The sequence below is a fragment of the Corylus avellana genome, chromosome ca9, assembly GCF_901000735.1.
Source record: "Corylus avellana chromosome ca9, CavTom2PMs-1.0".
In the NCBI taxonomy this organism is placed as follows: Eukaryota; Viridiplantae; Streptophyta; class Magnoliopsida; order Fagales; family Betulaceae; genus Corylus; species Corylus avellana.
Genome location: NC_081549.1, coordinates 23,104,287 through 23,119,600, shown reverse-complemented (window position 1 = coordinate 23,119,600; position 15,314 = coordinate 23,104,287). Strand labels below are relative to the sequence as shown.

Below are 15,314 nucleotides of genomic sequence, written 5' to 3'. Positions count from 1 at the left end.
TTTTTTTAATTTTAAAACTACATCAAATAACTCCCAAATACTTTAATTAATTTATTAAAATATAAATCACCACGTACGTGCTCTTCTAGAAAAGTAGAATAATATTGATGGCCGGCAATTTTAATTTTTAAAGGATCAAAAGTTCACGTGCAAACCATGCATGCATATCTAGTCGTCCGAAGTTGTTAGTTTCCTTCGCCGGCCAATATATTAATTTTGACTCTAATATTTCACATCCATCTTTGATCTTTCTACGGGCAACCAAAAATAAACAAATTAATACAAAATCCAATCGATTCCAAAGTCATTCTTATAAAATATCTAAACGTACGAGTGCTGTACGTTAGAGAAATTGCAATGTTTACTAAAAATTCCTATAATATTTATAATGTCACCCACTAATAAATTGACTATCAGGTACATAACAATCTTCATAATATTTATCACATTTACAGACTAATATGATAATACATGTAGATATACTTAGAAAGTCCGTCACTAAAATATAGACTATCACATATATAATACTTAGACGGGTTGGGAGGTTTTTGGCAACCTCTAAGGTGGTAGGGCTTTATAAAGATTTTTTTTTAATAAAAATATTATATTTTATACTAGCTAGGACCCCATCAATGATAATTGTTTTCACCTTTTAAATAACCATATAATTTACTACTCTTAATTGCATCTATATATTTATTTATTTACTTAACTTCGCACAAAAAAAATCTTGATTTTAAATCTCGATCATTTTCATAAATTGTGAAAGGCCGATCGAGAGTTATATTAAAAGAAATAGTCTAAAACAATTTTGAAAACTAAAATGGTGGGTTCGTACGTCATTTTCAGTTGGTAAGGTTGTACTAGTTGTGAGGAAGGAGTTTGAATAAATGGGATCGGAGCACAAGGCAACAAAAATTTCCATACTATTCGGGTGCAGACACTGTTAGTGCCCCGTGGTTTCAACCAATAAATAATAAACTATTCAACCATCTTAATTAGAGTAGACGGTCCAAATTGATGACTTATAAATGTTGACCACCCAAAGTCTTTCTTGCTCCAAACCTTCACAAATCACCTTCACATTATCACATACATGTATGGAGTAATCGTTTATGCTTGATTCCTTCCTCGCTATAATTAATTGTGATGGGCAGCAATCGCATCAATTCGTCGCGAGATGATCATGATCAGCTACACCGCGAAGACAGTTTCTCCTTCAACTGCTTCGATTTCAACTCCGCTCCGTCTGTTTTCTCCGAGGATGACGATTATGCAAGTGCCGTTGATGATGATGAATCATACATCGAAATAGCGCTGGATAATGATGATGATGATGGAGATGACTCTGGGGAATTCGAATTACGTATTTCACTCTCGACGTCTGACACCAAAATCCAACAGAATTACCCTACTGCCTTTGAGGCTGACAGGACGACCCCATCGTCGTCGTCGTCAACCGTCTCTTTCAGCTGTTCTTCTTCAACAGCCTGTAGTTTGGCCGGAGCGCCATCGGAGATTGGCGAGGAAAAATTCATAGACATCAATCAGTGGGAGCTTGTAAGGAGCAGGTATATATATATATATATATATAATATGTATATATATATTTTTTTTCATTTTTGTTATGCTTCTATATATAAATGAATGCAATTGATTATCGAAATTAATTGGGTGTTGTTTGTTTGCATAAAAAAAATACAAGGAAAACATCAAAGAGCACAAATACAATGGCAATGAATAGTGGTATCACGAGGTGGTTCATTGTAAAGTTTCAAGCCATAAAAGTCCGAAACTTGCTAGCATCATTTGCGAAACCCCTTCAAGTTATTTCTTCTCAGGGAAACAGTAGTGGTCGTACTACTGATCAACACAAGAAGAAAAGATCTAAAGAGATTATTCAATATTCTCAGAGACTGATTAAGCCTTTCGACAAATGGATAGATCAGAGGAGCAATCAGGGAAACAGAGACATCAAAAATTCTTTGAGAGGTGGTGGTGAGAGATATTCCAGAGTGCTGGAGATAAATTTGGATCCTATAAGAGGTGTTCTAGAAGCTGTGAGCATAAGCATGGGAATTGGTCGCAAATATAGACAGACGAGAAGCTGCCCAACTTCTATCGAGTCCTCCCCAGTTCACAGAGGTACTTTCCCAAGCGGGAGCAAACTTCACACAGGAGAAAACTCCATCGAGGCCGCCATTGCCCACTGTAAAACATCATTTGCCCAAAAGTCCCATTTTTGTCTTTGAACTTGTCCTGCGCTTTGGTTTGAGAGCTGATGTCTGTAGATTGTAGGGAGTTTTGCCCGTGTTTTGTATTCATCAAGTCTCTCTCGACTCTCTTGAATATCTATATATTACGATTATTACCATCTTGGCTCAATATCCCAACTCTACTTTGCTGATGCGAGGCCCAATATAATGATAGGCGGGTCCGGCTTGGGTCATCCCTTAAGTTCACTACCAAACTCGATTTGGCAAACCATATCAAGTGGGTTGTGGGCCGTGTGGTTCCTGTTCTTTTGCTACCCTTCCTCTTAAGATAAATCTCATATAGAATTTTTCATATTAATTGTCCAAATTTCTAAATATCTCCCATTTGCTTTGGAATATAAACATGAGAACTCAAGCTTGGAAAATGCAACCAAAAAGAAACATGGGATACGAGGAACAAAAAAAAAATAAAAACAACATGAAGTCCATTTGTTAAAAATTTTGTTTTTTTTTTCTTCTTAAAACAAAAACACAAACACAAAAATCCTTCTAAAACCATAAAAATAATTTAAATTAAAAATAAAAAATAAAAAAACGCCGCAAAGCACCTTGAGGAAGAGAGCAAAAAAGAAAGAAAGGTAAAAAGCAATGTGGGATGAAGGATGCTGACCACTAAATCTTTCTTAACGGAAGCTAATCATATGAAAGATTGTGGATTAAACCCAGAACAATACAAATTGTAATGATTAAAAGTAAAGTAAAAATAAAGTGAAACGCTCCATCAAGTAAGGAATGGTACGCAAGCAAATCTCTATCTATTATTGCTTATTGATTATCTACTTCACATTCACGATAATGAAGATTATTTCACACACTAAATGGATTTCACACTCATTACTACCACGGCGATTTTGTGAAAAAAGGGAAAACATATGATCCCGATATTCCCGGCCAGCTTTTGTTTCTTGGCCGTTAAGATGTGATTGATGTAAATTACATGATGGGCATATTTGAGTGTATACAGAGTAACATTGAGTGACGATATATTTCACATTTTTTATCTAGTAATTCTAATCATTTGACTATGTTGAAATGACTCTCTTAAATAATTTTTTATTTATTATTTTTTTTAGATTGATTGTGATTTCAACATCAACTTAACAAAACCAAATAAAGTTAAAGGGTTTGACTAATTTAATTAAATTGATTGAATTATAGTTGACATATGTAATATTATACTCACGTACCCAATACGCAATATTTAAAGTTGTCAATTTTTTACATGACGGACAACACCCAAATACAAAATTAACATATTTATATTGAAAATTATCTAACCCATTTAATTAATCTTCTACTGTTACCTCAACATGACAACACTCAGAAATTGGCAATGGCTAGGCAAGTGGCGCCGGTTGACGACGAAGGAACGTGGGAAGGGGTATAAGAGAGAATCCCTGAACATAGGGAAAAACATGGTTTCCCGAACGAATCAAAGTGAAGAAGCTGAAGAATGGTGCAGGGAAGCTTCCCGTGTCTCGATCGGTACAAACAGTGACTCCGATTGTGTTTTGGCTTTGGGTGGGAAAAGAGACAAAGCAGGGGACTCCCCCATCACCGCATTTCCCAATTCCTTTATATCTATCTAGTTTATCCATACACAGACACACACACAGTCACCGTCGTCACTCCCGTCCAAATACTTAGATTATGTAGGATAACGAGCGCGCATCTGACCCCCATCCGGACCCTATTGCTTTACGATTTACGAGTACGACCACCACGCATAAATCCCCCACCTCTGCCTCTGGTGAGATCTACAGTGACACTTTTTCCCCCCTCACCACCTGTCTCTTCCCCCTCCTCATTTTTTGTCATGTTTTATAATATTTTTGAATTATACGGTAGAAGATGAAAGGACATAAATTAATTTCAAACTCACTTTAATAAATGCTAAATGTCCTCTAACACACATGAGACACGTTTTTTTTTTTTTTTTTTGGTTTTTCTAACATTTTTAGTAGTCATTTATTAGTTATGAACTCAACATTAATTTTTTAAAAATTTAAATATGTTATATGATAATTTACATTTATTAAAGTAAGTTAAAATTTTTTTTCTCTAAATTTATATCTAGAATTAAACAGCAGACGCACACTGACTGAGTAAGCATATAAAAATTCTCTCATATTTATTGTCGTGAAAGAGAGCTGATCATGCTCTTCGTTTTGGATCACAGCTTACTAATTCAGAGAATAAAAGTGAAAAAATATTTATAAAGTTCACTTATCTTAGCATCGGCTATTCGAAATTTGTTAAGATAAGTGAGCCTCATAAACATTCTCTCATAGAATTACTAGCAATTCAAAAACCAAAATTGGTAGAAAATTATGTCCTAAACTTTTCTACCGTGTGTGATAAAGTAAGCTTAATGCGTGAAGAAGCATTTTGGCTGTATTTTTGGCATCAGATGTGGGCCAAGTGAATGCCAAGAGGAAAAAGGCTGTATGTTATTATTACATATCATACCATATTATATTATTGCTGCCTTCCTGGCTTTTTTTGACTACCACCGAATCAAATGTTCAATCTATAAATAAAAAATAAATAAAGGCGGTCACATTATTAAAACTTAAAAGAAAAACAACTAAAGCGAACATCACTTTTTTGAGAAACAACAAAGGCACCAAGGTAAGCAAAGTTATGTATACATTTATTGTATACACGACAGTTGGCCTTAAGGACTTCAAACTGAAAACGACATTCCTCCATTGCGTAAAGCATCTCCCTTCATTTACTTTGCCCATACGGTTGCCATCAAGTGCCAATATTAAGCTATCCCCTTATTAATTCAACACAAAATTAATATATTTAAACATATTTAGTTCTCAAAAAGTAACTTAATTAACTTTGAACTACGCCTCATGAAGCAAATGTTACTAGTTCGAATTCTTCCTTCCATTTTCATTGTGTGGACATGTTAAAAAAAAATAAAAATTAACATATTTAAATTAAGGGTCAAATGATTTTAATTAAATAAAATAAATAATAAATTTATTCTTATATTTTGACACGATTTAAACTCAACATAAAAATTATTAATTTTTAACATAATGTATATAAATAAAACACAAAATTAACAAATTAAAGAATTATACAACACAACCGAAAAGTAGGATAGAAAGACAAATTGACAACCCCAATCAATACTTTATACTTGGTTTGAGACAAACGTAGACGTGTTTCTCTAGCAACCAAGCATTCGTCCCCAAGAAAGACTTTCTTCAAAATGATTCACTAGAGCGGTCGCGAAATGGATAAGTTTTATTAGTTATCCGAAGCCTCAAAGCCAATATCTTTTTCTTTCTTTTTTTTTTTTTTTTAAAAAAAAAAAAATCAAATTAACGAAATATTTATTTAAAATAGAATTTTGAATTTAAAATTTGTAAATATTAAAACCACATGAAGATCGAATTCGTCTCAGTATACGTATTATACCAAATTTGAATTCATGTATTTATTATGATTCACACAACAATAGTCATTAGTCAACCACTATCACCATCATCTCTCAAGGTTACCATTTATGATTGTTATTGTTGTCACCATCACTACTACTAATGTTATTGCCATCACCAGCACTAATGTCGTGATTATTGTCACCATTCTTTCTCGTTTTTTTATAACTACTAAATAATATTATGATTTCTTACCTTCTAAATATTTTCATCTAAACTCTGAAAATTCAAATTGATGATATTAATAGTTTTATCTATTTACTTTCTAACATTTTTTTTTTTTTATCTAAACAAAATATTGAAAGCAAAATCTCAAAAAATGATATATATATATATATATATATATATATATATATATAAACTACACTTCTAATATATATTATATTTATTGATGTAATCATAAATCATGAGATTATTAAACCGAGAGTTTTGCTTTTATACGGTCGTGGCAGAAAACCCTTATGCCCACCACTCACATTTTGACATATCAGCAATCCAAGAAAAATACAAGAAACATATATGTTTGCAAAACACAAGATTAATCCTTCCACATTTGGGCCACCGCCTGCCTCCCCCAGCAGCAGCCGATACCCATGCCTAGACACTTCAAGAGGATCATTTATATTATTTAAATTATGATTATTGATTAAATAAAGGAGAAGTATATTGTTACTATATATGTATATGATTCTCGGAAGTTCTAATATCGTAGAAATATAGAACTTGACCACGTCTATTGCATGTGGCCATGTGGGATATTGGTTAATTTGTTAGTATTTGGCAAAGGGAAGAAACCTAGCTACTTTATTTGAAAAATAACAAACAAGATTCTTAAATTATCAAGGATGGGGTTAGGTTGAATATTGGTTATATTTTTCCACAAAAACAAGAGAAATGGTAATTGGTCTGTACAACAATTCTGAACACTGGGTGCCAATGCCACCGACAAGAAACACCAACGCCATTGGCCATTGGGTAAGGGAAACGGTGACGCCAGACACAGTAGTTAGGTTTTCAATCCTCACCCCACCTTACAGTCCAACCGCCTTTCAAACCTCAGTCGGTTCGGTTGTGACCGAATGGTAGTTGATATGCTTCTACTCTTCTCACCCTAGATCCTTCTCGATCCACTCAATAATAGTTTTTAAAAAATATAACTTCTCACTCTCCACCACATTTCCTGTTGACTCAATTTTGCAAATCAAAATAATAATGTTATAGACCCTTAATTTAATTACTTTCAGTTCAATTAAAATATTATTTATTCTCCCATCTCTTGCCCCGTCACCACCCTCCTCAATTAGGATATGGATCCATTGAATTTTTAAGAGAGTTTCAGTTTTTAAAATTTTAGATCTATGTCATCTATATTTATTTCAAGGATCTAATCCCCTCAATCACGGCACGGGGTGATTGAGGCCATCTAATAATTTAGGTGGTTCCCTCATATTTGATGTTGGGGATAGTTTTATTTTTACTCTCAAAGACCACCCATAGAAGATGTTAGACAAACTTTTTTGAAGGGCTAACGTCACTACCATATAATTAAAGGAGTAAAGGGGTGAGAGTAAAATAGGGTGGTCCAAATTTTGAATTTACTAGTCCATATTTCATCTAAGGGGGGTAATTTGTATTTACATGTCGAGTTCAAATAATATCGAGGTATTAATATAAAATTATATACGTGTATTAAACGGGTTAGATTCTTCTATCTTAACTCATTAGTTTTGTGTTTGATTTGTGGGTAGAGTTAAAAATTGTTAAGCATAAATGTTGCATGTCGAATTATGATTATTTTGAGACACGAATATAATACTATCGGTCAGTTGTAATTTAACCTATTTAATTAAACAGGTTAAACCTATCAATCATAATTCTATAATTTTATATTGAATTAATGTCAAGTTTATAGCCATGTAAAGTAAAAAATGTTAGGCCTAATTTCACCCCTATTCCAGAAATCAACATTTTAACATATATAGGAGAAATCAATATTTTACATGTTAGTTCCATATCGGAGAAGAGAAACGCTACACTTCTCAAATATTTTATTTAAATATTGGTTCTCAAATACTATGTGTTACATTTTTTTTAATTAATTGTTTTGTTTATCTTCGATAAATAAGTTACAGATCAATTTAATAAGACTCTTTTTATTAAAAGATTTAGTATTTCTAGCATTTCTCTTTTTTTTTTTTAAAAAAAAATAGTTCATTAACTCATTAACTCATGAAATGTTAACTAACTTTTGAAAAATTGTAATATTTCGTATAGGAGAGAAAGGACCGTTTATAGTCTTTTCCAAGAGGGGCGGTTAAGAGTCGTGGCATATCTAAACTTCACCGTTTTGAATCGACGGATAAAAAGCAAAAGCAAAATACACGTGGGACGCAGCAAATCCGCACAACCTTTTGTTTCGTTATGGGAGTGGGGAAAGACATTCCAGGTGAAGCACAGAATAGGCCGAGAGAGCGACAAAGGAGGAAATTTCCGTTGGTACGGAGTTGCAGTCCCAAGGGTAAATTGGATATTACGGGGGAAAAAAGGCGGAGAAGTTTACCCCCCCACCTATATAGCGGACGATTTCGAGCGCGACTATTGTCGTAAAATCAAAACATTGATTGGAAGGTAGCGTCTAAAGTCTCAATTGAAGAGCCTAAGCAAGCGCATATAGACAGAGGAGCAAACGGAAGGGGGGAGAGAGTACATCTGATTCTTATTGCGTGAACAAAGCGTGTCCGAGGCTAACCCCATTCACATTCGCAAGGTACCTTTCTTCCCTTTTCCGTCTTTCTAGGGGGTTTCTTTCACATTTTCGGCAATCGCCTTGTATATTTCGAATTCTCGGAGACATCTATTCCCCTGAATTGTGGTTATTTTGGATTCTTTTCTGCTCCTGTAATACTCTTAGACTTCTATTTTTGTTCGTCGACTCAATTTATTTTTTGGATGAATAATTGCATTGTAATTTGTAACAGAAAGAAGAGATTCTCTCGGGCGGGTACCTGAAAACCCAAGAGGCTTTTTCTTTTTTCTTTTTGGTTTTTTCCCCAATACCGGATAAATCCGGTAATTGAGCTCCGAGTTGTAATTAATTGATTAATAAACTAGTAATAAAGTGGCTAATTGGGTCCGGTGAATGTGCTGCGGAGGAGCGTCCGATTTGTTAGTAGTTGGGAGACGACGGCATCATGGAAAGATTATTAACGGCGGTGGACATGGTGAACCAGGCGGCGGGAGGACAGTCGTTGTTAGGGACCATCAAAATCGCGGTTTTGCCCATCGCAAAGGTCTTCACGATGTGCTTCCTGGGATTTCTCATGGCTTCCAAGTATGTCAACATTTTGCCCGCTAATGGAAGGAAACTTTTAAATGGGGTATGTATGCCAGGGATTGCTATCCCAATTCCCTTTACTTCTAATGCTTTGATATTAATGCTTGCCTTTTTTTTTTTTTTTTGGAACAAAATTAATACTTGCTTTTATTTAAACTCTATTTCATATATTTTTTGTAAGCTGCATTACCGCTAATATTTATTGACTTCGCAAATATATGTGAACAACACTGCAACTTATATTTACTACTTTCCTTTCTTGAGAAATAATTATAAAATAAAAAATAAAAAAAGTGGGAATTATGTGGAATGCTCTGATGCTTATCAAATCTACGCTCATTTTTAAGTGATTCTTTTATGGGGCAATTAGAGGGATAGATACTGATTATTCCGCTATGTCATGCAGTTGGTCTTTTCACTATTACTTCCGTGTTTGATATTCTCTCAGCTCGGTCAGGCTGTCACCATAGAGAAAATGCTTGAGTGGTAATAATTACATATCTCTCATCCTTATATTTCTATCTTTAATTGCCAAATTAAGCACAGCAAAGTTTTGTTGATTAAATACCATTTATCCTTTTGCAGGTGGTTTATTCCTATGAATGTTATTCTGGGTACCATGTCAGGCTCATTAATAGGTTTCATTGTTGCATCCCTAGTCCGTCCACCATACCCTTTTTTCAAGTTTACAATCATACAGATTGGAGTTGGTAAGCCACTTCATCTGGAAATAACGTTCAACTAGACAAATCACATTTTCTACATGCTTTTATTATTCAAAGTTCATTGATACTTTCGAACTTGACATTCCAATTTAGTTTGAATCCGAAGATTGGCTGTAAAAGGGTGTTAAGAATGATGAGTTGAGAAACATATATGATTATTAAAGTTACTGGATACTTATGTGTATATTAAGGATGAGCCCGTCCAGTTTGACAGTGAGTCATGAAACAAGAAGTTTGTATTGCAAGAGAAGAAAGATATTCTAGAATGAATAATGAATGTAGATATGAGAGAGAGAGAGAGAGAGAGATGATCCACAAATTTGTATGCTATTAATTGATGTGTCTCTGCATCGGCAGGTTGTTGGATTTCCTTGTAAAAAAAAAGACACTGACAACATCACTGTTACTTTGCGTTGAAATTGGAACCTTGTAGTTAATATTCTCATGCAAAGCTGGAGAATTCATATTCTTCACCATTTTTGCTGTGGATACATGCCTATTATCTACCTTGAATAGATTATCATTAATATTTTGCAACATATTCCATCTACACTTGATGGATTGGACTCTTTTATCTGTATAACCACTCTGTCAACTTTGGCTTTGTGCTTTATGCATAATGATTTATCTTGAATTATGTGTGTTGACATTGGATACAGGGAATATTGGGAACGTACCACTTGTCTTGATTGCGGCTCTTTGCAGAGACAAATCTAATCCCTTTGGTGACTCAGAAACATGTAGCACAGATGGAACTGCCTATATTTCGTTTGGGCAATGGGTAGGTTTTGATCTAAATCTTTAGTTTTCAATGAGTTTCACCATTAATAAATTCTAAAGATAGCTTGTGTAAGTGATGTACATAGGTCGGTGCCATCATCTTATACACATATGTGTTTCATATGCTGGCACCTCCCCTGGAAGGTTCATTTGACATTGAGGATGTAAGTCTTCCCATCAAGAGCAATCTGAAGGATGGCACATCCGAACAGCTTCCACTGCTTACACAAGAGGAGGCTGCATCAACAAATTTAAATGCTTCAGAAAAAGGAATGGTGAGACAAATTTCAATGTTGAGAAGTGTCTCCATTTGCCAGGGAAACAACTAATTTACTTATTTATTTTTTATGAATAGGGAAACAACTAATTTATATAGGGGAAATTATGTCTCCCAAAAGTTGTCTACCCTCGTATCTAAAGCTTCTTCTTTCATGTATCTATGGTTGACAAAGTGACAACTTGGACAAATAAATTAACATCTCTCAGCTGATGTAAACCATAGAATCATCTGTCTATAGATGATCTAATCCAATAGGCAAGCAGTAATTCTTTGAAGTTTATATTTGTTTTTCATAGATAGGTACTAACTAAAAAATCAACTTTAAAAGGATAGTAGTTAACCTCCTATCTTTTGTACCAACGAGAATTTTATGTAGTTTATTTATGAGCTGGATGATGATCACGATCATCCTCTCTAGAGACATCTTGATCCGCATTACATGCAACTGAGTATAAGTCCGTTGGAAGATTTTGTCTCTTTGCTAGTTACGATAGTGAAAAGATGATGGGAACATGAACATAACATTACCTAACATTGCAACTGTTCTGGTGTCGTGAAGATCACATTACATCCATCATCCAACTATTAGAATCTGTGATTTTGTAGTTTCTAAAATCAGAAAGCTTGTGATCTTTTTCTTATTGAATATATTTCCTTTGGTAGGCTGAAAGTTGCATGTCATGATTTTTTATGCAGATGAAAGTTTTCTTTGTTTTTCTATATGAGAAGTTGAAGCTCAAGCAAATACTTCAGCCCCCTATCATTGCTTCTGTAAGTTTTTACTTATTAAACTTTGTCTGGTTAATTTTACATTTCAGTAGGGTGAGGAAATCCTACATATTTGAGTTACATTTAAACAATTTTTAATTTGAGCTGTTTCTATTTTGTAATTGTAATGTTGAAGAAAACGCCATTGCACGCCATAAGATTATCTAAAAAACAATGAATCGTTTGAAAGCAAGATCAAGCTGATTGGAAGTAGACCTGATCTAATTAAAGAATCCAACCATGTGATCAGTCCCATCCAATATGTATTGTTGATTGATGATTTTTTAATTGACTATTTAGTGCGTGAAAAAATAATTATAGTCTATCTATGCAACCAAAAAGCACTTTTGACAACCCACTTTATTCATGAGCAGAGTATTTTAGTTAAAGTCTTCACAACACCAACCAAAAAAAAGGAACCCTTCTTCCACCAGTGTATCTTCTTAGATTTTTCTTTAAGTTTGTCATTTCACTTTGTGCAGAAATGATCTATCCAGAACACGACATTTATTACCAACCTTTATGTAATTTGGATTTAGTCAAACTTCAGTTAGCTGTTTGCGCCTTTAATCTAAATCTTTCTGCCAGATGAATTAATAATGCAATAACATTTTTCAGTATCCACAAAATTTAGTCCAATAGAGCCTATGGGTTTTTAGAGCAACTAGAAATATTGATACTTTGTACTTCCTCTGGAATCACGTCTCAACTTATCAGTTGATAGATATTATTACAAAATATGTAGTAGAGTTGCTTTAGAGGAAGATCAAGGTATGACTATTTGTTGATCTGTTTTTTCCCTGTCGACTACGTTCCGGGCTCTGCCTAGGGAGTCAACTCAACATTTTGCTGTTAAACTGGCCGAGTCTCTGAGTTGTGCGAGAGCTTTAGTGGCAGGGTGAAGATGCTTTTGAAATAGTTTTCTTCTTTCTTTATTTAGGGAGGGAAAAAAAAAAAAAATCCTACCACTCTCCATCTAATTGGTATGAACATGTTTGATGCAGATCCTAGCTATGCTCCTCGGTGCAGTACCATTTTTTAAGCGATTGATCTTTACGACGGATGCTCCTTTTTACTTCTTCACTGACAGCTGCATTATTCTTGGGTATGCTCGACAAGTTTTTATATCTCATCTTTTAAATACCTCATTTAATTTTTGGAAGCTATTTATTGGTTCTGTTATTAGGGATTTGAATTTCTGGAATAATTGTCTATCCTTGGAGAATATTAACCACTTTCCTTCAATTTAAAATCCAGATATCTTAAATAAACTTTTTGTACGGAACATGGTGAAAATTTTACCATGCCAAATAGCATAAAATTTACAAATAAAATTTCAAATCTTTGTCAAATTAAAAGGCTTTTGTCATTTATCTGTTAATTTATTTTGTGGTTTTTGGATCTCTTTTTATTTTATTGCTAAAAATTCTTATGATTATCAGGGAGGCCATGATTCCATGCATTCTGTTGGCTTTAGGAGGCAATCTTGTTGATGGTGAGTCGACTTCGTAGTGATCATATTTCATTCTGGATTTGGAGAATGGATATACTGCTCCTTGGCCTTAAACTGTTTTGTTTATAAACATCAGTCTCTTGGCCACACATGCTTCCAATTAGAGACGAAAGGCATGACCTGTGTGTAAATGTGTTCATTGCAGGACCTGGAAGTTCAAAACTTGGCCTACGGACAACTGCATCTATTATTTTTGCGCGGTTAGTTTTGGTGCCTCCTGTAGGGCTTGGCATTGTCATGTTGGCCGATAAGCTTGGTTTCCTCCCTGCCGGTGATAAGATGTTCCGATTTGTCCTACTTCTTCAGCATTCAATGCCAACATCCATCCTTGCTGGTAAAACCCAATTCTCATTTCTAGACACACCCCTTAACAAATTTTTGAGGAAAAGCACAAAACTTGGACAGAATATATTTGAATCCAAACATTTGCAGGAGGCTGGAAATGAACACAATTGATATTTCTCGTTTGCTCTTGCTACTAAAAATTGATCAAATAGGGATTGGAACTAAAACTGTGATAAGTTTTAATTGCATTTTCATTTACTTATAATATTTCATCTTTGATCAACAAGACGAAAATGAAAATCTGATTAAACTATCCCTTGTCTGTAGGTGCTGTTGCCAATTTAAGAGGCTGTGGAAGGGAAGCAGCTGCTGTCCTGTTCTGGGTGCATATATTTGCTGTCATCTCAATGGCTGGATGGATTGTACTCTACCTTAACATTCTCTTCTAGAACTGCAGCAAGCTGTTGCCATGCCAAATCTTCCATTGTATTTTGTCAAATCTTAAATTCATTAGTAGCAAGTTGAAATTTTTTTCTTATTTCTGTCCCCTTCTCTTGATAATGTTGGGAAGTAGCAATGTTTATAAGAGCTGTTGTTAAGAAAGTGCTTAAAATGTCCTCCCTATATTATTCGCCTCATTTGCTTAGCTCTTTCCATTAAATCAGACCAAAAATAGGTCGCGTGAGTTGACTATTCCTTTATATTAGATTAAAAAAATAAAACAGGCGGAGACTCTACATGGTGGAGAGGCTTCGCTGCCTGTGGGTATCCTAGGGATTTTATTTTATTTTATTTTATTTTTTATTTTTATAAAAAACAAATATTTAATTTAGGATATTTTGGAATTTTCACACGTATGAGTATAAATGTGTTTGCCGGGGAGGGCTCAAGTGAAAGGGGCTAATCGTATGAACGGTCAATTGCAACTTTTTTTTTTTTTTATAGTTTAGGAGTACATTGCAAATGAAGTGATAGTTTAAAAAAACCAAATGTAGTTTCTTCTAATAAAATATTAAAGGATACGATGTTAGGTGGGTAAAGTGTAACTTTTTAAATCACAAATCAGTATTTCAAATTCAATCTAAGTCATTAGTGCGGGTAAAGTACACTAAAAGTTTGTTTGAAATTGCGTTAGAGATTTTAATGCAAAAAAAAAAAAAAAACCTGGTATGTTTTGTAAAAAATTGCAAAAATATTTCTTTTAACTTTTTTACTTTAAAGATTGTCAAAACACATTTTTGAGAAAAACTTAAAAATTAAGTCTTTTTTTTTTTTTTAAAAAAAAAAAAAAAACTAAAAAAAACTCATTTTGGCTTTAAAATTAAAAGCTTTATTTCACAACACAATCATAAAAAATGCTATAAGTCAATTTAATTTAAATGGGGCTTCAGGTTGAGTTCCGAGTTTCACCAAGGTTGATTTCCCCTCTAATTTTCTAGCTCTGTCCTCTTAGCATTTTTTTTTTTTTTTTTTTGATTTCCTTCTGAAGAGAAAACCATCATCTGCCAAAGTTACACTAATTGGTCAGCTTAAAATTTGTAACCAGTTTAAGCAAATACTGACCATGTTATGATGGTTTCTTGTATATACGATGGGTATTGTACAAGGTAGAACTTAGAACTCTCTAATGACAAGCTTAAGTGCTTGTGTTTTCAGGTAAAAAAGATAACCGACAACAGTTTGTAAAGAAGAATTGATTTGTATTGCATTTCCATTTTGTTTTTACACGACTGAAACAGAAAAACCTCCTTTTTGTTTTCTCTTTTCAAGACAAAAAACATTAACAACCTAAAATATAAAACATTCACAAAATACTCGCATGAGAATACTTTTTCAAACAAAAAAACAAAAAAAACACTTCTAAAAAGAATGAACAATCGGAGGAGCCCGGTATT

General features: G+C 33.9%; 2 protein-coding genes across 2 annotated transcripts; both read left to right on the top strand.

Annotated features, from left to right (window-relative positions):
• Positions 1-1,055: 1,055 nt before the first annotated feature.
• Positions 1,056-2,374, top strand: LOC132162014 (uncharacterized). Its single transcript, XM_059572260.1, has 2 exons — positions 1,056-1,571; positions 1,706-2,374. Exons 1-2 carry the CDS (start codon positions 1,150-1,152, stop codon positions 2,250-2,252), a joined length of 969 nt encoding a protein of 322 aa, XP_059428243.1. The 5' UTR covers positions 1,056-1,149; the 3' UTR covers positions 2,253-2,374.
• A 5,810-nt stretch (positions 2,375-8,184) lies between these two features.
• On the top strand, positions 8,185-14,043 carry LOC132161815 (protein PIN-LIKES 6). The gene is made up of 11 exons (XM_059572010.1): positions 8,185-8,501; positions 8,713-9,111; positions 9,475-9,554; positions 9,654-9,778; positions 10,453-10,574; positions 10,660-10,848; positions 11,550-11,624; positions 12,626-12,726; positions 13,064-13,116; positions 13,280-13,468; positions 13,747-14,043. Exons 2-11 carry the CDS (start codon positions 8,926-8,928, stop codon positions 13,866-13,868), a joined length of 1,242 nt encoding a protein of 413 aa, XP_059427993.1. The 5' UTR covers positions 8,185-8,501; positions 8,713-8,925; the 3' UTR covers positions 13,869-14,043.
• Positions 14,044-15,314: the final 1,271 nt, after the last annotated feature.